Source organism: Heliangelus exortis, chromosome 12 (assembly GCF_036169615.1).
Source record: "Heliangelus exortis chromosome 12, bHelExo1.hap1, whole genome shotgun sequence".
Classification (NCBI taxonomy): Eukaryota; Metazoa; Chordata; class Aves; order Apodiformes; family Trochilidae; genus Heliangelus; species Heliangelus exortis.
In genome coordinates, this window is record NC_092433.1 from 7,630,823 (window position 1) to 7,657,090 (window position 26,268).

A 26,268-nucleotide genomic window follows, 5' to 3' on the forward strand; every position below is an offset into this window, starting at 1 on the left:
TCCTTTCTGCTATTGCCACATCTACAGTCTTATTCCATGAGCTTCCTCTTTCAGCATCAACCTACTGAGATATGTGCCTGGCAGTATTTGAAGGAGACAGAAGTTGAATCAGGGCTGTAAAGGGTGGTGAAGAGATTTTTCTTTTGTTTGAATCAGGTGAAATGTAGTAAGTCTGAAGGGGCTTATTTATTCACTGAGCACATGCCTTGTAAAATCATTTGTGAAATACTTAGTGACTCAGAAAAGAGCAAGGGCTGGGTATCTATCAACTGCTTCCCACTGTGTATTCTGCTTGTACTAGAATACGTATTACTCAAGCTTTCAGTTTCACAATATATTTTTTTAAAGGCTGCCTGCTATTATTTCCTCAAAATGCAAGCCTAGCTACGTAAAGAAAGAGAATGTGAGATTTTTTTTTCTGCAGCTGGATGGAAATTAGAGTACTTATTCGTATGCAGGTATTAGATTGTGTCTTCAAAAAGCTTGTCAGTTCTGAAAAATACTTCTGGCACTATTTTGCTCCTGACCAAAATTAACTGCATTACAATTTGAGACAAGCTTCTGAGCTGCTTCAGAAACCAACATTATTCCTATATTTATGAGATTGATATTATTTTCTAATTTAATAAAAGATAAATACAGAAATAATTGTTACATTCTTATATGTATATCTTAAGGCTTTTAAAAAATTTAATGTATAAGGAATGTTATTCTTATTAATTAGATGTTACCTTAAAAGTAACAAAATAACTCTGGTTTTTTGTTTTTTTTTTCTTTCCCCTAGATCAAGTGCTATCTCAGTTGTGAAGATCCTCAGAGTTTTAAGAGTCTTGAGGCCTCTAAGGGCAATAAACAGAGCAAAAGGACTTAAGGTGTTTAAGTTATATTTCTGTTATTCTGATTGCTAAGTCCTGTTGCAGTTTAAAAATCTCTGTGCAAGAAAAATTGCATAGAGAAGTTCAGAGGGCAGGGACATAAATCAGTTCTGGACTGGTAAACATACCAGGCCAGTTGTTACTGTTGTAACTGCTCACAGTTAGAGCAGTTTATATGTGGGGGAGAATCACTGCCTTAGAGAGAAGGTGTTCACTATAATACTTGCTGTGAACCTATAGATATCAGAGCAATATTTTAATTGCTTTTCCACTGTGCTTATGTAGTTTTTAGTCAGTTTGTGTTGATGGAACTGTCAACAGACTTATAGACAAGTTTAGAAAAAAAGTTTAATTATGAAAGCAAGTAAAATACTGACAACACAAAGTAAGTTATTTTTAAAATAATCTCAGTGTGGTAAAGTAGATTTTTCCAGTATGTATTCTGTGGTACTAAGGTAGCAACTTGTATTAAAATATTTTTCCTTTTCCTTCTTTCCAGCATGTTGTTCAATGTGTTTTTGTGGCTATCAGAACCATTGGTAATATCATGATTGTTACAACTCTGCTGCAGTTCATGTTTGCCTGTATTGGAGTGCAGCTGTTCAAGGTAAGTAGACACACCCAAAATCTCCACTGCATCAAAAAAAGCAAAGCAGAGTATAATTCCTCATGGATTCTGCTGGAACTGGGCTGATCCTGTTCTGAATCAATGATAGTATAAATGTCTTTATTTTGTATTCTCTGCCCTTTGTCATTGCTTTTTGTTTTATATGTAGGGAAAATTCTACAGGTGCACCGATGAGGCAAAACAGAATCCTGAGGAATGCCGGTGAGAACATCTTTGATCTAAGAATGTGACATATGATATTCCAAATAATATCATATTTGATAGGCATGTGCCAGGCAATGTAGGTTTGTATAAATTTGAATTATCATCTTAAATCCACCAGAAGGTACAGGTTTGCAAGGAAATAAAACAGTCTTAGGGGGGGATTGAAATGACCAGATTTGAATAGAGCATTGAGTAACTCTGACACTAATTTACTATTTCACTAATGACAGTCTGTTGCTTGTCCACAGAGGGATCTACATTGTTTATAAAGATGGAGATGTTGATAACCCAATGGTCAAGGAGAGGGTCTGGCAAAACAGTGATTTCAACTTTGATAACGTTCTGTCTGCTATGATGGCCTTGTTTACAGTATCCACTTTTGAAGGCTGGCCAGCGTGAGTGAATTCTCCCTTTTCACAGCATTCCATTTCAGCAGACCACCTCTCAAATCTGTCCCCTCAGCCTGCATATTTTACTCCTTTTTTCTCTTTTCAATACTAATAAAAATAAATTCTTTTTTGTTTTTCAGGCTACTATACAAAGCCATTGACTCAAATGGTGAAAATGTGGGACCTGTATACAACTACAGAGTGGAGATCTCCATTTTTTTCATCATCTACATCATCATTATTGCTTTCTTTATGATGAACATATTTGTTGGTTTTGTGATTGTTACATTCCAAGAACAGGGGGAACAAGAGTATAAGAACTGTGAGCTGGACAAAAATCAGGTAAAACAAACAATGAATTCTGAACATTTGAAAGTATCCCTTATTACTTACGCATTCAGCACTTCCTTTCTGCTTTGAGTCAGAAGAGGGCAGCAAACACATATTTTAGTGAAAAACATGGAATTAATAAATACTGTTAATTGGTATTCAGGTCATTCTATGTTCTGTTTTCTGAAAAGCCAGCATACCAGTCTTTTTGTTCTGAAAGGTGTTACATTAAGCATGGGAGCTTCTTAGTGTCTCACCTGGTGTCACATTAAGAAGTCTACAGCACTTGCCAGCTTATGCATAGGCAGAGGTTTTACAACAGAGCCAGCATTCATTCTGCACTTTGTGCCCCCTCAGCCATCTTTTATAAGCATTCTTCAAAAGACAAGTGAAAGGACCAGCTTACATGGAGGTTTCAGGCATTACTAGAGTAGAATTCAAATGCATAGTGTTCCTACATTTGTGATGTAATTTTTCTGGGCAATTTAACCGAGCTGTTAGGAATAACAACATTTATTTCTCTGACTCTAAGGTTTTATGCTTTACAGTTGCACTGATGGCTGAAAACTTAGAAAGGGAAAGCACAACTTATAGATATATAATACTCATGTTATTAATAGTAATGCTATATTCTGTATTTATACATACATATAGTCTAAGACATACAGCTATATAAATGTGAAACACTTCAGAATTTCCAGGAGCATTATTTGATTCTTTGTATGTGGCTGAGTAGTGTATATGATGAGATACAGCTGTAAATAACTGAGTAAAGATTGTTAAGCTAATTGATTGGTTTTTTAACACTTATAAGTAGCCTTATATCAAGTAGTTAGATTGCCTACTTTTAAGACACGTGTGATGATTTGCACTTACTTGATTACGTGATTACTTGATTAAATTGCTGGGTATAGCCTCACAATTTTTGTTGTATTTGCTGTTACAGCGTCAGTGTGTTGAATATGCCTTGAAGGCACGTCCTCTGCGTAGATATATTCCAAAAAATCCTTACCAGTACAAGTTCTGGTATGTGGTGAATTCTACAGGATTTGAATACATCATGTTTGTCCTCATCATGCTGAACACTCTTTGCTTGGCTATGCAGGTAAGAAAACCAGAAGCACTTTTGAAGCCGTTGGCAGAAACTGCAGGAAAGGATATAGGTGATATAATTAATTTATGGCAACCTGAGTTTTTTTATTAAGTGAAGTTTTTAGAGAATCACTTCTGATCATAGTACTCTTATGGGACATGTGCTAGTCTGTTCATCAGTTCTTTGAAGTAAAATTGTTTAAAACAGCTTGATGTTGATAAAGATTTTTATCTAATCAAGCTATTTGAGCTTTATTTTGTACATTCAGTGTAATATACTTCATATTGTATATGTGTATTCCCAAGATTATCTTTATGCAAAAAATATCTGAAAAGCCAATTTTGTTAACAAATGTTTCAGCCCCTTAAATTCTTTTGTCTAATGTATTGTTTTATGCAGTCCCTTTAAGCACTATTTCATCTCTGTGTAGTTTTTGTACTTGTGTGTTCATTCTGGGTATTTACTGCTCCACATTTGGTTGGGTTGGACGAAAAAAAATCCAAGTTCCCTTCTAACCATAAGCATTCCATGATTTTCTATCATCTGTGTCTGTATCTTCTTCAGAAGTTTAAAAACATACTATATGGAGCAATTTGAGTTTTGAGTGTTAATGCAAAACTCAAGGAAACATGTTTTCATATAGTAGCTGCCTGTCTATATACACCTCTCTGTGCTGTTGCATTTTTTGATTATTTCTACATTATGCATTCAGTTCTTTGCCACCTGCTTCTCATATCTGTTTTCTCAAGTTGTCTCTTTTTGTCCCCTAGTACTTGAGATTTTGATAAGAAAAAGAATGGTTCATAGTCAGCTTAAAGAACCATTCTACTTTTTTCAGTATCTTGCACAGACTCCTCCTAAAAATATTGCTCCTATACAATATATGTCATTCTGTCACTAACATACTGCAGGCTTTCTAAGCAGGTGTGACACAAGGTTGTCATTTTGAAACCTACCATATAACAACTGGGAAATTGCTGTCATCTAATACTCCTTTTCTGAGGGAGTAGTTTTCCTCTCAAAACTATCTCTCAGGAGACTCCCTGAGGATGCAGAGGAATGACGGTTTTGTTCCACTGAGTACCTAAACAGAACAGATTTAAACAACTCCATTCTTGACCAGAGATATTCAGCTAGTCTTGTGTGTATATAGGTGTGGATCATAAATCCTACTAGAAAGTATTTTCCTGAACTGCATTTTTGCCAGCTTTACCCTAGGGTGGTTTACTTCACTTAATATTTCTGAGCCTTTCCTTTTAAAATACTGTATTTTTCATTCACAGCACTATGGACAGTCTAAGCTTTTTAATGATGCCATGGACATAATGAATATGGTTTTCACTGGAGTGTTCACTGTTGAAATGGTTTTGAAGCTGATTGCATTCAAACCCAAGGTAAGTTTTAGATATGATTAAATTAGGTCATCCCCACAGGAATTAAGTTTCATGTAAGTTTCACATGAGCTTCGTATTATTCAAAAACCAAAAAGAACCTATGTTCCTCACACTTATCTGTCACTGAAATAATAACAGGAATGTTAATCTGGTAATATGTAACTCCAGGAAATTAAATGCAGATATCAGAAAAAATATTATAGGATTGTTTATGAGATCTGGAATATTTTGAGTTAATGAAAATGTCTCTATGCAAATCAGATAAATTATTTCCTGTTACAAGCATTACCACTTCTCTTATTCATGGGACTACATTCATAACTACAATAAATTATGCTCAAGTAATGATCTGTATGTTATTTCATATTCCCTATTCTAAAATGCAAAATTATTTCTTCATAAAATATAGCCAAGTACTATAAACATATAAACAATTTGCATATTCAATAGCCTTTTTAGACTTCTATGCTTTCAGTTATGCATAAAAAATATTTGGTAGAGGGCTGCACACGAGTAGGCAATTGCTTGCCTTAAAGGAACACTGTCAAAATGAATAAATGCAGACAATTTTTCAGAAGTAGGCTTGTAAGAGAAACTGAAAGCTACAATTTTTTATATAAATAAATCAGACCATGACAGTTAATTCAGTCTTTTCATTCAGCTCTCATACTGCATTTACGACAGTGCAAAAGTTAATAATGAAAAACTAAACTAAGTTTTGTTTTCTGGGCAGTGAAATAAATGTTTTTATGCTGGGTTTATATCTATGTAAATAAGTGTGGTCACTCACAATGGATGGAATTTGAAAAAAGCCATACATGTCACTTGAAGTTTACTGATCTCAGCCTTTGGCTGGTATTTTTAATTTTCCATGGCCCTTCTCTTCAAGTAATCAGGATATCTGAATCACTAATTGGCTGTGAAGTGTGCCCTTGGTGTTAAGTAAAGAACTGGATGTCTGTAGGCTCTCTGGGCAATCTTATTCTTGCTTTAAAGAGGCAGCTCTCACTGCAGCGCAGTCATTAGGGCTGCCCAGAGCTCTGTGTGGAGCAGATGCACAACTGGTTTCCAGCTTTTCAAAACTATTTATTCAGTTTGCATTTAATCATGAGCTTGGCCGTGAAGCCTGAGCTGTTGGATTTAAACAAATTAGACATCACTTGAGGTCTGGTGTTGAGATGTGAAGTGTGGAGTTCTGGCTGAATGCTTACCCACTCTCCCGTAGTCTTGCTCTGCACTGTCCAGTCCATTGTACATTTCTAACGAATTTATTTGTATTTTTGTGTCACCTATATTATTTAAATGCTAAGCATTTCACATTAAAAATAGCACAGTATCAGGCCCCAGAGGAGATAGCTCAGATATGTGGACCACAGTGTCATGAGTATGCCGATTGTGTTTCCTGATTTGTATTTCTTGTTCTATATCCTCGTTCACACTGAAGTTTCAGAAGACTTTGCTGCATTTTATCATCTGCTCTTTCAAAGAAGATTGTGAATCCTTGTATGGTTCTCCATGCACTTGTGACTGTAGCCAGAAATAGCAGCTAATGCAAAATATAGTGGTCTGATCCTGAGTGTATAAATCACAGTGCTCCATTCGTATTATGGCCTTCCTACTTGTTATCAAATGCAGTGTCTTAATAGTGGTCTCTAAGACTTTGTACATTTGAGTTTTGACTCCATTGCAACATGCTTTCTTTCTGTGAGAGATTTTGAAGGGCAAACACTGTCAGTGAAACTCCTCACTTCCTGAATTTCATTCCTCATTAAATGCAGAACAATTTAGATTTGTTAATTAGCAGGACATGGTTAAATAGCCATGGTATTAATCAGACTTTTGGCTGAGGTTAATAAGTGGAAGGTAGCTAAATATCTTTAAGGTTGTTCCTGTTATACTTTGAAGATTGTAACTTTAAAAATTGTCAGATACTCTTTGGCAAAACATTTACTGGCAGCATATATTACATAGTTCATTTAATGTTTATAAAGCAGCCAGCAGTCTTAAGCAGAATGTGAGAGACTCTTAGTAATCTTAATTTTAAACTAGGTCCATGCTTAAAATAACAATGAATTGCTTTAACTTAGGTTTAGATTTAAAAATAGTAGGAACAATCTGAAACCCAACCTTTTTCTTTAGGGCCTGTGAGGAAAGACTGATTCGTTTCCTCTATGTCTGTGTCACTCGTGGGTTTCTTAGTCTAGTCTAGCAGACTGGACAGCTTTATTTATTAATTCTGTCAATTTTAAATATTACTTCAAAGATGCCCAGCAATGCTAAATAAAAACTCCATTACCCACTCTGTAAAAAGAAGATTAGATAAAAACATATTAGGTTTTACCTCATCTGCTTGTCAGTGTCCTGTTAATATGCTGACAAAAATCCTGTGAAAACTGTGATCTTCTGGTTTCCCAGGCTATGCAAATTTAAGGCTACTATAAATGATTGATACTTTTAATCTGATATTGTACTCTTTAGAATGAAGGTATCGCAGACTGCCTTCCAGCTCTGAAATAGATAAAATTTGGATAAGTGAGAGACATTAAAAGTGATGCTGTGTGTCTGGCACACTTCTTGACTGGGAGATTGGAACGTACAGTACATTACAGAATTAGGTCCTACATTCTTCAACAGAAAACTAGAAGGACTAAAATATTTGTGTCATGGATCTATAGAAACATATTTTGGTTTCAGTTCCCTATACTTACCTATTCCCCAGGATTTGTGATTTTGTCCTTCAACATTTCTCAATAAAAACATTTTTCAAAATGTAAGTTAAAAGAGCAGGTTTTTTTTCTTCACATTGTTCTTCACATTTGCTAAAATCTGATACCTGTTATGGTTTAGTACAGTACAAAACAAAATATAGCTATGAAGTCTAAAATAATACATAACACATACTGTATGTGCAGCTTCATGATAGTTAGCTGTTACCTAAACTTGTAATGATTTTCCATGTCGTTTTACATCAGATTTTTGTAAGGAAAAAGGAAAGATGGCTAGTAAGTGAATTGATCTTGGGTCATTGCAGTGGTGAAAACAACTTATTTGCATGATGTTTATTTGCTGTGACTTGTCCATTCCTCCCTTTTCCAAAACCATCTTTATTTTCTCTTAGTTTTTTCTTTTTGTTTACTTGTATGCTTTTGCTTTATATATTATTTTGAACAATATTTGTCTATACTGATGGAAAAGGTTTCATAAAATAGATGTGTAAAGTATTTCAGTTGTATTGAATCAAAATATGAATTTATTTCAGTGCCTTATACTATAAAATATCTAGTAAAGTAACTAGAGATGAAATTAGCCTTTATTTGGACAATCTTTCTTGGTTCCTGTGGTACAGGGAGATGAATAGCACACCCTGGGACTGTGCTGATTATCTGTTTGCAAATGGTATCTTATTTTATGTTTAAATATAAATATTGCTATTTTAAAACCAAGAAAGATACTACTTTTAAGTAAGAGAAGTAAGGAAGATCAGGAAGATTAATATGGGAGTAGCTCCTGTTCTTTAGTTGGCAGCTGCTGGTCTCTTTAGGATTATAAATTGCAGCACTGCTGAAGTGATTCAGTGTGATGCTTGGTACAAACTTTGGGAATGGCTTTGGGAATTTGTTCTTGTGAAGCAGGATGAGTAGGAAAGGAGCAACAGGGTATTGTGCAGGAGGTCTCAGAAATGGACATGCTTGGTCAGGAGAAGACCTCCAGGAACACTGGAGGTGTTTTTGCCCCAAGCATGTGACACAAAGGGCTGTAGTTACATTCTGGTCTATTTAACTCTTACAGCCCCTTCCTTAAGTGAGGGAATGACAATAGGAGTTTGTATTTGAAGAGACCTAAAAAAGAGTAGCATAAAAAAACATAATGAGGCTGTCCTGACTGCTCAGTGATTACTCTCCTAAAATATACTGTAGATGCTGTAGAGCTGTGTTCTTCTGTAGCAGCTCTCTTGTCATCACCAGAAACAAATCTTTCTGTGAAATTAGCTTTTTTTCCAAGTAGTAATGCTTGGAAAATGTAACCTTTGGACCATAAATTGGTAGAAATTCTGTCAGGTTAAAATCTTGACAAATATGTTGTCCAATTTGAATAAAAATTCTTGTTGTTTTTGCTTTTCTGTGTTAACAACACATGTAACAACATAAACCACTCAACTAAACATTATCTTGTAGTAAACAGTGTAATAATCAGTGTAACTGGACCTAAGGCTAGATTAGCACACTTGTAATTTTAAACTTTTTGCTAGATTTATTTTTCAGAGCTTCAGCATTGGCTGGCAAGTTAGTATTTTTTAATTAATTACTGGGAAAGCAGAATGTGGTAGGCAAAATGTACATTTCAGCCTTTGTCACTTAATACACATCCCTTAGTCATGGGAAGCTGATCAATTATTACATCCACATGGGTGTATTAATTATTCCAATTCTGAACTTCTGTAATAAATAGGCAAAATCCACATATTGCAGAAAACTTATAAATCTTGTCTCCCTAAATTTGCCTTGTAGAGACTAATACATCTTGATTTGTTGCCAGTGACAGACTGAGCCTAGAACCTACCTCAAGGTTTCTTCTGAAATTTTTTTCAAAAAAAATTTTGTTCAGACATGCAGTTTTGATGCCAATAGACAGCTAATTGCACGATAGGACTTTGTAATAATTTCCAGCAGTGTGCCAATAGCATACACGTGGAGAGTGTATTTAAAGCCAAAAAATGTCAGAGGGGTGACTAAAAAATCCATGAAAATGAATTTTCAGACATTGGACTGGCTATGTAAAAAGCATTAAGAAGTTGTTGAAGTCACCATGGTTCCTAGCACTGACTTCCCTGGTTACAGAATCAGGCCCTGGCTACAAATGTGAGTTCCTGTATTAAGCCAAGCTTAACAGACAACTGAGTCAGTTCTCTAGTATGTATGCAATATATATTAATATGTATTAATATAATATAATAGATTAATAATTATGCATGATTAACCCCTGATGAGTTTTGATTCTTTGAATAATTTTACTAGTCACTTAGATAGGACCATCGTTAGGTCATTCATGTCAAGGAGGTTTCAATTGGCTTGGACTTGAAATGTTAAAGGGGTTTTGTCAGGCTTCTTAGTGTATACATTTTAGAATTTTTCAGCCTTGCTAGAAGTCCAAAATTAGTTTTGGATGCAGGCTTGCTTGCCAACCCTGTGCTTATACAATGGCGTATTAAGCATGTGTAGTGCGTGTGCGTGCGTGTGTGTCCGTGTGTGTGTCTGTACATGTATATATATGAACTATATATATACACACACATGCACATATATGTTGCTTTTCCTTCAGTAGGCAATATTGTTTGGTTTGTTTTGTTTTTCTCATTAGACCACAGGTTTTGTTTAACTAATTTCTGTTTATGCAAAACTAAACAGAAGTATGCAAATATTTGACATTTCATGTGTAATCACAAACGTTTGCACCCTGCCTGCTCTGTTCAGGGCTATTTTAGTGATGCCTGGAATACGTTTGACTCCCTCATCGTTATTGGCAGCATAGTAGACGTCGTTCTCAGTGAAGCTGATGTGAGTATACCCCAGCTTACTTTCCCCGGTCCCTACTTCTCTTTCTCTGTCTCCCCACTATTTCCATCATCTGGACAAGTCACAGATTTTGATCTGATGTTTCTAAAGTTTGAGTACAGACCAGTCATAGGTCGATTATGTTGATTTGGGAAATAGCCTTTTTTTTCTGCCAATATTTTTTAGCTATGGAAGGGAAAGATTAGATTGTATAGTGGTACATCAGAGAAGTCTAGACTGTTTCTGTGTTATAACGCTGTCCTTTTCTTCTCTTTTTCTGTTTGTGTTTTTTTCTTGCTCTCTTTCTGCTGAATGCTTGTCCTAACAGCACTATTTCACTGATGCATGGAACACTTTTGATGCCTTAATTGTTGTTGGTAGCGTCGTTGATATTGCTATAACAGAAGTTAATGTAAGTAGCAACTGTTAATACACTAAAAAGTAATTGCTGTCATCAAAAAGTACATAAAATGTAAAGTCTGTCCCCCAAGATACTTTTTTAGAACAGTATGCTTTATACTGGAATCAAAGACCAAAACATTCGTATAGATGTTTGTACAAGCTGTTACTATAAATCTATATACCTGTATAGCTGCACATGTGCACAACGTAGTGAGAAAATGAGAATTATGTTTTTCTATAGATGTACAGAAAATATTTAAAACATTTTATGTATAAAAAATGAGCCTCTCTTACTGTTTTACTTGTGGTCCAGTGATTTTGTAAGTCGTAGGACCAAGATAATTAACAATTGTTAACAAATTATTATTTTTCTTCTGGGGGAGGTTTGTTTTTTTAGAGCAATGTCAGTATTCATATGTCAAGGTAGCAGAAAAAGGGTACATAGAGACAGTAAAGGCTTTCCATGCTGTAGAAAATAGAATATTTTTCCTACTCCTTTTGTTTTTCCCATCGTAAAGTAAATGCTTTGAAATTTGAATTACTCTTAAACTACTTGGAAAACTCCACCTTCTACCAAAATTTTGACTGATGGCCATAACACATACGGGTGTGTTTGGGCAATAGAAAGATCCTTTCCAAGACAAAAATAGGGAAATACTGATTTTTATCTGTTTTCTATTTGACTTGCTGTTTTTAAGAAAGAAAGTTGTACCATAGAAAATGATAAATCACAGATAAGAATCTATCTGCAGTAGATATGCAGGTTCTTCCCATACTTACACGTTTTTTCGTTTAACTAGTCAAAATAAAAATTCAGATAAAAAGTGCCTCTTCATTCTAATGTTTCTTGAGATCTCAGAAAGGGAGAGATTGAAGGTGAGACCTGGGATCCAGTCACTACCAATGCTCAGGAAGCACGCAGGCTCAGTAGGTGAGGTTGGAGTATTCCACCTGCTGAAAATCCCAGTCCAGTTGATCATTCTGTAAAATGAGTAGCATTCATAGTGGTACTGGTGTAGATGAGCATAATATCTGAGAAGTATAAAAACATAAGCAACTTAAGTTAACTTTCCTTAACAACTGCAAAATGTACTTGATTCTGAAGATACTGAAAATAGCTCAATTGTGCTTTAGTGAGTGTAGGTGATGTCCCTGTATTTAACACTAGGGGCACTGGTAACTTGACAGCATTGCTTGTAACTGATCATTGCTGAGCTTTCAGAAGATGTGAAGAACACTCTAATTTTAGGAATTCACCCAGTTGTCTTGAAAATATTCTGGAGATCCTTTTCTTCAGGAAAAGCACACAACACAGTCAACAACTAGTACTGTCCCTTCTTAGTTTCCATGCTATACTCACCAGAGGAAAAAGGCTCATCCTTGCTGTCTGCTAGTACTGCACAGCAGGCTATTTGTGTACTAAGTCTTGTCTGTTTCTGGTCTTTTCCACTTTTTTGTGCTTTGCTTCTTGTGCAAGTAATTAATGTATCACAGTTTCAGTATGTTTCTGGACTTGATTTCCCATTTTCAACAAGAAACGGTGAATACCGCAGAATGTCCAGGGAAATGTCTTAGATTTTTATTATTTTTATTGTTTTCAGCCTCCTGAATTGGACATACTTTCAATAATTATGCTTAAATTCCTATAATAAAAATTAGTATTTTAGAATCTCCTTCTTCATATTCTTTTGGCATTTTGAATTATGCCATTCTGCCTGCATTTTTTGTCTAATGCTGACAGTGATGCTGGGAAATGTACAACTTTGCTGAGATGCTAGCAAGACTTTTTTTCTCAGGCATTTCAAGCACAATTGAAATGGAACCTGTGAAAATTCCCACTATAGAAACTTCTTAAACTGTGGAAGCACATCTTTGCTTGAGAGGGAACCTTAACCAGGGTGAATTGCTACCACTAATGTAAAACCAGATCTTTTTGCAGTTGTAACTGCTCAAGTAAAGCCATCTGAATTGATAAGTGCAAAAGAAGGCTTGAAAGAATGTGAATACCTAAAATAATGTATGCAAAAGAAAATAAACATTCTTATATATTTGTGTATAAAATTGCCTCATGCTGTGGAAACAATTCAGCATCATTCTGATAGTCCAGCTCTGTACATTTAGATTAATTCCAAAAGCCAGCATGTTCTTCTAGTATATAACATGTTTGATTCAACTCATTTTTTTTCAAGACAGTGTGTTGGACTATCTAGTTACATATCACCTTGATTTCAGTACTAAATTCTGGAAATAAAATGTAATCTCTAATTATTTTTTTTATTCCTTTTCTTATTTTTTGTAATGTTTTAAAGTAATTTATATGGTGCCCTGAGGCTGATTCTTCTGATCCAGTAACCTGCCATTCACATATAATCCGGGAAATTACTTTGTTTTTTGAATAATTTTTGTACTTACAGAAATGGGTGTTTAATGTGCTCAGCCATTTACAGGACTGCTCAGCATCCTTAAGGACTGGATCAGTGAACAAGTCTAGAAATGAACCACCTCAGAGCAACATATATTTTGACAATACACTATTTTCTATGATTATTTTATTTTACTGTGTCATTTAATATCCCTTCCTTTAACCAGTTGCTCTTTTACAAGCCTAATTGGTTTTCATGTTCGTTTTATTTTTAGAAATTTTTAGAGGCAAGTATATATAAGCAAATACATATATATAGTAGCAATAACAAAATTAAAAACACTACTAAAACCTCTGTAATTACTTTTGGGTTTTGTGACCTTTTGTTTTCAAAAAAGTTTCACATGTCACGCAGGATCTTGTGTGGTCATAAAAATGGTCACTTTTCAATTAAAAAACCAGACCAGTGGTTGTGAGATGAAAGATGGGGTCAGTCCATTTTTGGAGATGGGCATATATAACTTAAGCCAATGAAAAATAAATGGAAATAAATTCTGAATAATAGAGAATGTTCTTTAATAGAAGCAACAAAAAAGTTTCAATCTGACCTGGCTCTATAGAAATTATCTTATTTGTCAGCTCAGAAACCATTTGGATGACCAGCACTGGATGATTTAGAGGCATGATCACATTGTTACATATTACAGTATTTACTGTTACAAAGGTTTTAATTCACAGTTTTTATTTAAGTTGCTTTTACCATTCTTGTGCTGCCAAAATATCGAGAAAACTAATGTGGAGTTCCTTTTCCTTTGTGCAAATGTCTAATACAGTTGCTATAGGACTAATTTTATTCCTGAGGTTAAGTAAAATTCAAGTTTTTTGCTGAAAGAGGGCTTAAAGCAAAAACATGGATGTCTTCCTCCTGAGCCCCTCAGGAAAACCTCTTTCTCTTGAATCTCCACTGTAAACCTGTGAGGCTTATTCAATGCTTGCACTACTGTAACAGCAAGCAGTGGTCAGTAGCAACATCATACCTTAAAAAAAGTCCCTCACAAAACCAGAACTTGACCATTCTGCCATTTGACAACCAGGAGCACCTTTAGTGTCATTCCAGCACCCTGCAGTGCATCATGTTGGTTTGCAAAGAGTGGGACTTGTTTGCCAGACTGATAGTGGGGTGTGTACGGGGAGAGCTGGTGCTTATTTTTACACAGTTCCTGCTCACCTGGTTACTGGTGGGAGAGCTGATCTTGCTTGTGTGGAGAAATGGATTAAATGCCTCCCATCTACCTGCTGTAAGAGATTCTGGTTTCTAATTCTAAATCAGGGCAATTCAGTTTGAATCCCATTTTATGCATCAGTATTATATGTTAGAATTTTGGGGGTTTTCCTAGTAATTGATATTAGTCAAATATTAAAAAATAGTCAAAATTCCTACTGATAATACATTCTGTCGACTTTGCAAATGTATTTCTTTAGGCTTGCTGATGGGTCAGAAAAATATATATCATATGTCTGCCTTTACGTGTAGGAAGACTTATTGCAATGGGAAATCTGTACTATGTTATAATATTTAATTTGTAAATAGAAGTAAATTACTGAGCTACTTTCCTGAAGGTGTTAGTACTAATGATTTACTTACTTTAATGCATAAATGAATATTTATTAGTTTCCAAAATAATGCCCTATGCCATGAACATTTTACTTAGGAACTTAGATTTTTAAATAAATCTTTTTCGAAAAAGATCTTTTAAATGTATTGTGAGGTTCTGCACATTGATTCAAAATTTTTGCTAAATTATGTCTATAATTTGGGCATTTGGTTCATGTTGAACAGGATATAGAGAGAACATTGATAAGACTATGCAGAAAATTACTTGCTAGCACATTTGAATTCCAGTGCTTATTCTCTGAACAATCATTTCTGTCTCTACAGACCTGCATACAGTCACACCTACACTACACATTTCTGAAGATATTTTGGCAACCTGAATGCTTTCCTATGTATGTCATTGTCATCACATATTTGTCATTCAGATGTTTCCTTCTATATTCATAATCATGATTATGCCATCCTGATGTGTTCATTTGTTTTTGCATACTCTCTTACCCTTTGGCACAACCTGTAAAAAAGGATTTGATCAACACCATATATTAATATCCACTGGTTTTCACTGTTTATTTTTCCTTAAAAACAGAGCTCCAGTTTGCTTCCAATGCATGATGCAATCTGTTTCACACTGTTCACAGTTTTGATATTGAAGCTTTCTTTTCAGTTAGAATGTTTATTTTTAAACTTTTGTTGCAACATGAAGAGTTTAATGAAGAGTTACTGTTTAGGAAATGTGCTAAATTTTTCATAAGCAGAAATAAGTACTTGACTGAAATTGGTAGCAGGTTGCATACGTTTTAATCATTGAGTCAGAAATTTAGGTTGATCATAGGTTCATCTTTTTTGAGGACAGATTGTTTGTGGAAGAAAGCTGCTGTGCTGAAGTTCAATTAAAAGAAAAATCAACTTACTGCCTATTTGAAGTTATACTTCAATTTTTAAGACTTTTCTTAAAATTACATAATTATCAGGTGCTTTGCTTAAACTAGGCTCTACCAGGGTAGCTGGCTCATGGCTGACAGAAAAGGTAGGACATTTAAATCAGTCCCTGTCCTCATTTACCTCCTTGCAGTGCATCTGTTAGACAAGCAGTGGAATCAGCAGCTGTTGATTTCTTCTAGCTGTGCCCCTTACCAGGGTGCTAGCAGTGATCCCAGAGGCACAGCTCTTGTCTCAGGAATTACACAGTCCCCCTGGAATAAAATCATCACGATAGTGACCAGCCAGTCCTGAAGTGGCTGTGGACATGAGTAGTATTGGAATGATTGGTGGAAGGTGAGGTGAAAGAGGAGGTGGCAGGTAGGTTGTCTGACCACTGGAATATTTTTAGTTGCATTCTTGTCAGCAGCCATCATGCAAAGAGGCATTCTGCTCAACCTGCCTCCTGCTCAGTCTCAAGTCTATTTTAATAGTTGCCCTACATGTAATTAATGTGCCACCTTCTTACGTGTGTATGTGTGAAGTAATATTACTGTAGTTGCAAATAAGATTATGTGTTGGGATAAAACATGTGTCTTCCTTATCTGTAGGAAGCAGACATTCTCTCTTATTATGAGTCTGTTATTACTGAACATGATGTTAATCTTAGTTTCCCAGATCTTAGAATTAGTTAATGCTGGATGAACACACATAAACACTAACAACTTTGTTTCTTTGATGATCATTTCCTTTAGAAAGAAGTATGAATAATTTTTTCTTTGTGGTATATATCACTGTATTAGCTTCATTATAATTAGGAATAAAAACAATATGAAACACGTTGGCATATTATCAGAAGGAAATGCCAGAGAGGCTAAAAAATTAGGTACGCTCACTTTAAAATACCAGTATCCAACCTGCTTGGCCAGTAATGGACAGAAGTTAAATATTTATAGATCCAGCAGAAAAAAATCCTTTGATATCAGGAGTTGAGTTCATTCTCATTGTTTACGTCTAGCATCTATGTCTACTTTGGTTTTTTTTGTACAGTTTACTTTTTTGTGAACAGAGTGTTTTACTTTTTCACTCCTGGCCTGTTCTTTCCAGAGTCCACAATTTATAATCTCTTGCACATGAGATCCTCACACATCCAGGAGCAGCAGATCAGGCAGTGAGGAACGAGTGGTGCAAAGGAGCTGAGAAAGAGCAGTTCAGGAGAGGAGTGTGCACTGTGCAGTTCTGTGCAGGCACACACACAGCCAGTGCCCTTCAGACAAAAAAACTTGAGGGATTTTGCAGTCATAATTCCTGAGTACCTGCAACAGAGCTATTCCCATAGTTTTGGTAATCTGATCTCTGACTTTATTTTCAAATGTGAGAATTAAGTAGTTATTAAGAAAGTTATACATATAGAAAAAGGGGTTTTTACTGACTTTCTTTTGTGAGAGGTTTTTCACAACCGAATGATGATGTATGCTCCTCATTTTTTTTCTTTTGGAAGCAATTAGATGAAAATTTGTAGGACTAAAGTATCCTTTTTCTTTTCCCATTTCGTATTGCTGTCCTAATATTGTTCCAAGCCTATCTGGGGCTCAATGCATAAAACCCCTATAAAAGGTAGAAGGAAAAACTCCCAGATGCAAAATCCAGCATTTTATTTTGTGTTTTTAATGTCAGTTTGTGATGATACTGCAATTTAACCTGTTCTGTATCAGTCAAATACTTAAATTCATTTTTGATGATACAGTCTATTGAATGATAATTCTATAATTTGTTCATTGATTAAGACAGTATCAAGCTCAAGATAAGTCAGTCACTAGAGATTAATAGAAAATTTCAGTCTTTGTGTGCAGGAGGTATAATTGAACCCTTTTTCTTTACAAGGTTCAGATAAAGAGGAATTTTTTCTATTCCAAAAATTCTAATAGAAATACAGGTCTGTATAAACTAGTAAAGGTTTGTTGTGATTGATGTAGGTAAACAACTTTGCAAATTTTTTTCCATGTTTTATGATATTTAGGCGTTTATGTTTGTGTTCATATATTTCCTTTTAATGTATATTTTGACAGTTTTATTTCAAATTGTTGAAACATGCAGGGAATTTCTAATGCAGCAATTGTCTTTCACTGGCAGCATATTTTTATTTAGTTTATATAAGTACTTAAAAAGCTGAGGTGTCACAATGGATTTTAGAAATACTCTGCTTACTCTGTCCAATGAGGGGTTTTGTTCATATTAATGCATCAATTTAGTACTAATCCTATAAAATGTTTTGGAAGTCTTTGTTTCAGGAATTACTGATATCCTGGCAGGGCAGTAATGTATATGTATGAAGATTGCATGTACTTGTAAACCCAGCTATTTTTACTTCATATTCCCCTTGCGATACTTTTATATTATACGTGTTTTGTAAAAGGAACAGAAGAAAAAAATTAGCATTTTAAAAATACTGCTAATGATCTGACTTTAACATAGTACTACCTATTATTATTTTTTTCTTTTTCTTTTTTTGTTTTTCCATAGTATATTTGTATAATGGACTGCCAGTATTTTCATCAGAATCAGCTCCTCTCTTTTCCCTTTCTTCTCCCTGAGCTTTATCTTTGGTAACAGCAATACTTGAGATTTTACACAGTGAAACGTGGCACTGAGAGTATGTTTGATGCATCCACAATATGTTGGAGGCAGCACTAAGGGAGGAAACATGGTTATTGCTGCTGTATGTGACAATAGTTGTGAAAGATGCCCCTCTAAAAATAGTATGTTTAAGGCAAGAAAGTAAGATCCATCACTTGGATTTAACTCCCACAATCCCAGTTTTTCTGGTGCTATAAATATTTTCTAGACATTTGCATTTGATTTTTGAAGAAGCTGATGTGAGTCTGTCAGTGCACAGGCAAGCACAGACAGTTGGTCCTTTAAGCTTTGCCAGCTGATTTGCTCAGTGTTTTACAATTTAGGAAATCAAGACAGTTTTTGCAAAGACAGATACATTCCAAAGAGAGAAGTGAGTTTCTTCTTCACAGGACTTTGCCTCTGTGAACAAGAATTTGTGTGCCTCTCTCCTGCCTGTAGCTCCCGAGGGTTGTACAGATCTGTTCCAAAAGGATCAAATCCTGAAACCCTTCCTTTGTGCCTGATGCTGTTACATCAGCTCAGGTATAACATTCTTTTGTAGGTGGTGAGAGAGCACAAGTATTGCCTTCCCATTTGCACCTCTCCAGGAGTGTCAGCAACTGGGTCATTGTGCTAAAAATGTCTATCACTTTGGCAGAATGAAAATCAGTCCTTGTAAGCACTGCTAAGTACAGTGTTCATCACTGAGTTAACTCTAATTAATTTGCTTTAAGAGAGCTCCTGATGAGATATAAAACATAGTTACTTTGTATATGGTTAGATTCCAGTGATGGAATAATTAATACTCAAAAAGAGAACAGCAGAAAAGGGAATCTTGAAAGGCTACTTTGATCCCAAAGTTTTGTTGTTGAGTTTTACTTGGCTTGATGTTAGAAAACCTGTGGAAGCTGATGGCTAATTTTATCTGGCTTACATAGGAGCATATATTTTATTTTGTATTTACTTTCTACTGAGTCTTTTTAACATGTTTTATACCAACAGATTTTATTACGAGTCAGCCAAGAATGCTTTAGTACAAGTCAGCCATCATGAAATGCTAAAGTGTATGTTTTAAAAAGGATATTAATATTTTGTTCAGGAAGTATATTGAGTTGAAAGATGTTCATTTATATTTAGAAATGAAAAATGTCCTTTCTGTTTATGGTTAAGCTGTTTTGGTTTTTTTTTTTAATCTTCTATTCAATTTTAATATTTAATGTTCTTAATTTCTTAAAGCCAAAGCCAACTGAAACAGTCACAACTGATGAGTCTGGGGTAAGATTAGTAAATTGGCCCCAGTGGTTTTACCTCTACTTGAGTTTATTCTTTTTACCATGTCTATTTTCCACCAATTTTTTTCTGTATTCTTCATAACTGTCTTACTACAAAGGTGTTATGCAGTGGTTTGCATTCATTGTCAATGTACTATTGAAGTCTACTACAAACAAACCCAGTATGATCCATATTAACAAACAGAAAACTTGGAAATGCATGTGATGTGTGAAGCATTTCTACAGGTCCTGTGTTTTTAGCATGTATTTTTTTCCTTTCATATCATGCTTATCAAGGTGAAAAGGCCCTCAAGAAACATTTTCAAATCTTACCTCTTCCACCTTTGCATTTGTTGTTGTTTTTCTGGAAGTGTTGCATGTTTGAGTTTGTATTTGGTTTGACTTCTCCATGATGCTCTTCAGAACTCTGAAGACAGCGCTAGGATTTCCATCACTTTTTTCCGTCTCTTCCGAGTGATGAGGTTGGTGAAGCTCCTTAGCAGAGGAGAAGGAATCAGAACTTTACTGTGGACATTTATTAAGTCATTTCAGGTTAGCAAAATTTATTTGAATTTACTTTATAATTGCAACAATTTATATGCTAAGTTTCATGAAGCAATATTCTCTAGAGTGCAAAAACCATTTCTTTTGAAATTCACACTAATTACATATTTAAATATATTCACATAATAATGCAAAAATAAACTTCTAAGAGTCATTCTTTGTCATTAAAGCATTAAAGTTTTCCACAAAAAGGATTCGTGTTTCCACATTTTATTAGGTAACTACAAAAGAGGAATTTAATCTTTTTTTAGATATAAAACTCATTTCATTTGTGTAACAAAAATGTATTTGAATATATATTTTCTGATTTGAATATATAACTCCTGAAAACTCCAATGAATGTAAGGTTACTGGACCTCTGTAACTGTACAGAAGGAAGTATTTTTGTGTTGTCAGACTTGGTACTGAAAATAAAATTAAGAACTGTTAAAAAGGATTCTCCCCCCTGGGTTTCTGGAAGAAATAATTTAAAATATAATGAGGTTTGTGTGCAATATATTGTAGAATATTACGAGTGACAGGTAATAACATTTTAAGCACTTGCATAGGAAGAAAAACATTGGAAAAGCCTTTGTTGTACAGAGAAATAATTTTTGTGAATGGAAATTGAAATTATGGTGTGAAATTATTAACAGACAATGCACCTGTCCCATTTCTAGGCTCTGCCTTACGTTGCCCTTCTGATAGCCATGCTGTTCTTCATTTATGCAGTCATTGGAATGCAGGTAATTACAGAATTTTTTTTAGCCTTAAACAAAACTACAGTGTTGGCTACTGTGAGACTTGTTTGCTAAAGTTCTTATGGAATCATTACTTCAACAGTGGTGCTATATATAAAACAGAGCTTTTAGAGTAATGTTAAAGTCATTTTTTGCCTACAATTTTATAAGTCAGGAAATCCAAAAAGATGCAAGAGAAAAGCTCAGTGTGAGCTTTATAGTATCTTGGTTTCCTAAAAGGGGTGACTCCGTTTCCACTTACTGTGACATTTATTCCTGTGCATGAATATATGAAAGAATGCCTGGCCTTTTAAACAATGGACTTGTTTTAGGAATCGGGCATTAAAACTCAGCTGTTTTTTTTTTTTTTTGCGTTTTTTTTTCTTTAAATACTTAAATTTTTACTTAAATATTTAGCAAAGGAGGGCTTTAATATAAATAAAGGACTCTAGGTGATAGTTTAAAACAAATAATGTTTTCTCACCTTTAAATAACGGAATATGTTTTATTATTATAATGGTTTATTGATGCCAAATTAAATTATTAAGAATTATCTGTACATGTACTGAGTTCACTGTATTTACATTGTTAACAGGAGATGTCTAAAGTGACTAAAAAAAGTTTATTTATGAAAGTATTTTTCATGCCTACTGAAGCAAGTTTAGATTGTGAGGCCTCCAGTTTATGACAGTACAGGTCACTAGGATGAAAGTAAAAATCCTGTTTTGTATACCTGTAGATATTTGGAAAAGTGGCCATGAGGGACAACAACCAAATAAATAGGAACAACAACTTTCAGACGTTCCCCCAAGCTGTGCTGCTTCTCTTCAGGTGAGTAGACCATAACTCTTACTTAAAGTATCTGATTTCATTGATGTAGAAAAAATGCTGGTACCTCTTGTTTTTCAACATGTGTTTGTGAGAAGCAATTTCACATAACAAGAATGTAGTTTTGTTATGTGCAGGGTTCTGATCAGGCAACACAGGCTGCTCAGAGCTCAGTACAGCTCTTGTGAAACATCATCTGTGGAGTAACTGCATTCACAGGTAGAGCCCTAAGATAGTCAGCCCTGCCATAAATGTGTAGGTGCTGGGAAAGGTGAAACAGGCTGTGTGCCCTTACTGTAATCTTCAGAAGCACAGCTAGCCATGACAGTTTGTAAAAATGAAGGGTTGATGTAAAGATAAAGAAGTAAACTATTTATGTTTTCTGCAGAGATGACACGAATTAGAGGGTGTAACTTGCAGAATGAACATATCAGATAAGCAGTAGACAAAACTTTTCTCATGGTAAAAGTAGCTAAATCTTCATGTATGGGGATTATGGAATCTCTATCACTAGAGAGCTTAAGAAAGGGGTAAATATTTGCCAGGAGTGCATCAAAGCGTCCTGGAGCAAGAAGAGAGAATGACATGGGATGCCTCTAAAGATGACAGCCATGAGAGCTCTCTTGCCTGTGATTCTGTGACTCCACTTGGCTTCTGTCATTGTTACTACTCTGGTTGGCAAAACTGGAAGGTCATTCCTTACCTGAGACCAAGGGCATCAACCACTGAGATCTAAGTCACTGTATCCATGTGAAGGCTTTTGCATTTGTATCTAGGTAATGAGTAGAGCCAAAAATGTTATAAGTAAGTAGTTGTCCTTTAAATATTTGAAGTCGTGGGTCTGGACACAGGCATTACCCAACTATGCAGAAAATGCAAAAGCAGGAGTTAGAGACGGTTTCCTCAAGAATGCTGAGGAAGAGGTAATTAATCTCTTACAAATAATCTCTTACTTTTAAATTTTATGAGAAGTTTCAAAACAACATTGCATTCATACATAGCAACTCCACTGTAATAAGTATTTAACTTGTAAATCACACGTTGGGATTCAAATTTTTACATACAAGCTTTATGGTGTGTTAGTCAGCCCTATGAAATATATCTGCCATGTCAGATCTATGCTTGTTATTTCTGAAACAAGTTCTGTATTTTTTTATTTGTTCCTGCTCTGAAAAATTCGCAATTTGTCTTCACATTTGTGTTGGTACAGCTCTAAGCATTTAGTCAGAACTTAAGACATTAATACACCTTTAATCCATGTTGATCAAACAATACCTAATTTATCTTTGTGATCTTATAAAGGTGTGCAACTGGGGAAGCCTGGCAGGAAATCATGTTGGCATGTTTGCCTGGAAAACGCTGTGATCCAGAATCTGATTATAATCCAGGGGAAGAATACACTTGTGGAAGCAATTTTGCCATCATTTATTTTATCAGTTTTTACATGCTTTGTGCATTTTTGGTGAGTCTAGTTTGTGCTTATTAGCAGCAATGAGCTTTGATATTTTACTTTCTTCTGAACCAAGAGGATGTAATGGGTGCAGAAAACTATCAAAAATCCCATATGTAAAATATTTTTGCAAGGTTATATTTTCCTATATACAGTCCTAAGTCCTGTATCTCACGCTGATTTTTACACTGGGAGTGGTAAAATACTGTCACAATTTGCCCAGAGATGTGGTATATGCCCCACCCCTGGAAACATTTAAGGTCAGGTTGCACAGGGCTCTGAGTAACCTGATCCCATTGAAGTTTTACCTTCTCATTGCAGGGGGGGTTGGACTGGGTGACCTTTAAAGGTTCTTTCCACCTCAAACAATTTTACAGTTCTAAGTTCTCCCGTACAAATGTTCTTCTGACTACATAGCTGCAGGAGTGATGATTGGTTGCATGTTTGAAAGCTAAATTAACAGTCTTTTAATCAGATGTTATTTCATGCATTTCTCAGTAGTGTTGTTAAGTAGTAATAATAAAGCTGCAGTTCCTTTGCAATTTGAATAATTTAAACTTAGCAGAATTTGGATTTGTGTCTTTACAAGTGAGCTCAAACTGTGGCAGATATGAGGAATAAACTTTCTTCCTAATCCATGGTATAATAGATAATTTGCTCTAAAATAACCTTTGAAAAAATATTTTTCCTCATTGCAGGGATCTGGTCTAAGCTGGTTGATTTGTTTTATTTACAATACTGCTCTCCTTGCAAAACAGAATTCTGTGAAGTAATGTAAACACACATGTACTAATGTTCTGTACCATCTTCTCTGTTAATTCAAACCTTAAAAAATTATTTTATTTATTGAAGTTTTTTTTTTTAATTTTCAAAATAATTAAGGCAGATTGTTCTTAATTACTTTCTTAGATTATAAACTTATTTGTGGCTGTCATTATGGACAATTTTGATTATTTGACACGTGACTGGTCTATTCTGGGTCCCCATCATTTGGATGAGTTCAAAAGAATATGGTCAGAATATGACCCTGAAGCCAAGTAAGTTAGATCATTTCTCTGGTAAGATTTATGTGGTAAAACCAAAAAAAGCAGATCATAGTATATCCCTTGGGAATGGATGTATGTTTGATAACTGACGTGTGTTGGTCCTAGGGGAAGGATAAAGCATCTTGATGTGGTCACGTTACTGAGACGCATTCAGCCACCACTTGGTTTTGGCAAATTATGCCCTCACCGAGTGGCCTGCAAGGTGGGTTTTACCCTTTTTACCCTATTTAACCTAGTTCTTTCTAGGCTTTTGTCATTGTTTCATTCATTCAGTTCTAATTCAGATGAAGACTAATTGCATTTTAATATAAAAGTTGAAAAGCAACATAAAGGAGATGAGTAATTATTAAGTTATTTGAGGACTTCAGAACTCTGGATATTGTGGGTTTATCATTTTCAGTAGGAATAAGATCAAGCCTCTTAATTAAAGGATCTTTACAACAGCAGTGTCATTTTAATTTCTTTTGTATCTTTTATAAGATACATATGAAACACTGGGTTCAAATGGAATGCAATAAGGCATACTTAAAGCAAACCTGTGTCTAGTTGTTAAGATAAGGTATTCGATTGAGTAACACTTTTAAGGTAAGTAGAAGAAAATCCAAGGTGGACGTGAGGAAAAAATTTTGATAGAATAAATAAATAGTATTCTTCTGATAGACAGAGTCACAACAATATTACTCTGGAAGATGAACACTCTAATGCAGGGGTGGACTAATCCAAAGAGGAATGCCCCTTTCACACTAGTTCAGCATAGATAGCATGAGAGATGCACAGCATTGGTGAAGAGTTCTCTGAGAATTAATCAGCTTATATGAGACTGACCTGGTGCTGCTGGTCTTCCCATGGACCTGTGGGAAACCTGGAACATGACTGCAACTGGAGTGGATGCTATTGAGGAATCACATTTGTCCTTATACTTGCATAGTGGCACTTATAGTCAAGGACCGGACTTCAGTGTTTGCAAATTAACTCAATAAATAGCTTGTGAAAACTACCAGAGTTTTAACTTTCCATGAGCATGCTTCAAAAAGAAGCAATATTGCGTGCTTATTATATGCAGCCAGAATGGAAAACTCAACTCTTTTTTAAGATTTAAATAATTTTTATGTCTCTAAGTGGATAGTATTCTTTGAATACATCAGCTATTCAGAGGAGAACATTACAGGAGGTTTTCTTCAAACAATGTCACATCAGAACTTGTTTTCCTTTTCTCATTTTCAGAGGTTAGTAGCCATGAATATGCCACTAAACAGTGATGGAACCGTGATGTTCAATGCTACTTTGTTTGCTTTGGTTAGGACTGCTCTAAAAATAAAAACAGAAGGTAAGGTTCTTGGCTGTAAAGCCTTCCCTGCACTTATCAGAAGAAACTATGGGGAAAAGTTACCATTTACTTTATTCATTTTGTTAGACACGAGTAAGGCTGCTTTAGCCTCACTGGATTTGGTTTTCTTTGCTTTCAGTTCATGGGTTGTAGTCATTGTTGCTAGGAATGATTTGCTAGAAAATGGAAGGGAAGGGATAGTGAGGCTAGAGCCCAAGTAATTGCAGAAATTATTAAATGCTTTTACCTGGTAAGAAAAAAGCATATAGCAGTGGCATAAGAGGAGTTCTTGTGCAAGGAATGAGTGCATTCCCCTTTCTGTCCAACAAGATGCTCCTTCCTCACTACTCTTGAACTTGGTGCCTTGGATCTCACGCTGGTGCAATTACAACTCTTGCACACTTGAAAGCAGCACCCCCAGTTGGGTCAAGGCCAGTTCTGTCAGGATGGGTTGAATGGATTTCTGTCATCTGCATCAGAGAGAAAAAAGTTTTAAAAAATAGTATTATGTTTCAAAGTGGTTTCTCAAATAATTTCATACATATTTAATTCACTTTAGTGTCTTTTTCTACTTGCTGCTCCATATCTTCTGCCAGTCTCACAGAATTTGAATTCCACTGCCAATAGCAAACTGATTAGATTAAGCCCCCTCAGGCATGGCTGTGGCTTAAGTGAGCCCTGCAAG

The 26,268-nt window shown here is 35.2% G+C and overlaps 1 protein-coding gene and 1 long non-coding RNA gene across 19 annotated transcripts in view; one reads left to right on the top strand and one right to left on the bottom strand.

Annotated features, from left to right (window-relative positions):
• The window catches only part of CACNA1D (calcium voltage-gated channel subunit alpha1 D), a 164,881-nt gene that overhangs the window by 112,812 nt on the left and 25,801 nt on the right, over positions 1-26,268 (top strand). For 8 of the 18 annotated variants that reach the window (XM_071755807.1, XM_071755808.1, XM_071755826.1 and 5 more), the window contains 17 exons: positions 785-872; positions 1,375-1,482; positions 1,652-1,704; positions 1,956-2,102; positions 2,237-2,438; positions 3,373-3,531; positions 4,803-4,913; positions 10,385-10,468; positions 10,794-10,877; positions 19,615-19,653; positions 20,073-20,201; positions 20,873-20,938; positions 21,672-21,763; positions 23,063-23,222; positions 24,120-24,247; positions 24,362-24,458; positions 25,481-25,583. In XM_071755807.1, coding sequence (XP_071611908.1) covers positions 785-872; positions 1,375-1,482; positions 1,652-1,704; positions 1,956-2,102; positions 2,237-2,438; positions 3,373-3,531; positions 4,803-4,913; positions 10,385-10,468; positions 10,794-10,877; positions 19,615-19,653; positions 20,073-20,201; positions 20,873-20,938; positions 21,672-21,763; positions 23,063-23,222; positions 24,120-24,247; positions 24,362-24,458; positions 25,481-25,583 — 1,850 coding nt within the window. The remainder of the gene's footprint in view (positions 1-784; positions 873-1,374; positions 1,483-1,651; positions 1,705-1,955; positions 2,103-2,236; positions 2,439-3,372; positions 3,532-4,802; positions 4,914-10,384; positions 10,469-10,793; positions 10,878-19,614; positions 19,654-20,072; positions 20,202-20,872; positions 20,939-21,671; positions 21,764-23,062; positions 23,223-24,119; positions 24,248-24,361; positions 24,459-25,480; positions 25,584-26,268) is intronic. The other 10 variants (XM_071755816.1, XM_071755825.1, XM_071755815.1 and 7 more) reach the window with 4 other exon arrangements.
• Positions 7,255-26,046, bottom strand: LOC139801513 (uncharacterized). The gene is made up of 5 exons (XR_011728220.1): positions 25,831-26,046; positions 19,983-20,144; positions 15,907-16,037; positions 11,648-11,899; positions 7,255-7,421 (listed from the first exon to the last, which is right to left on the bottom strand). It is a non-coding gene; the product is annotated as an uncharacterized lncRNA (long non-coding RNA).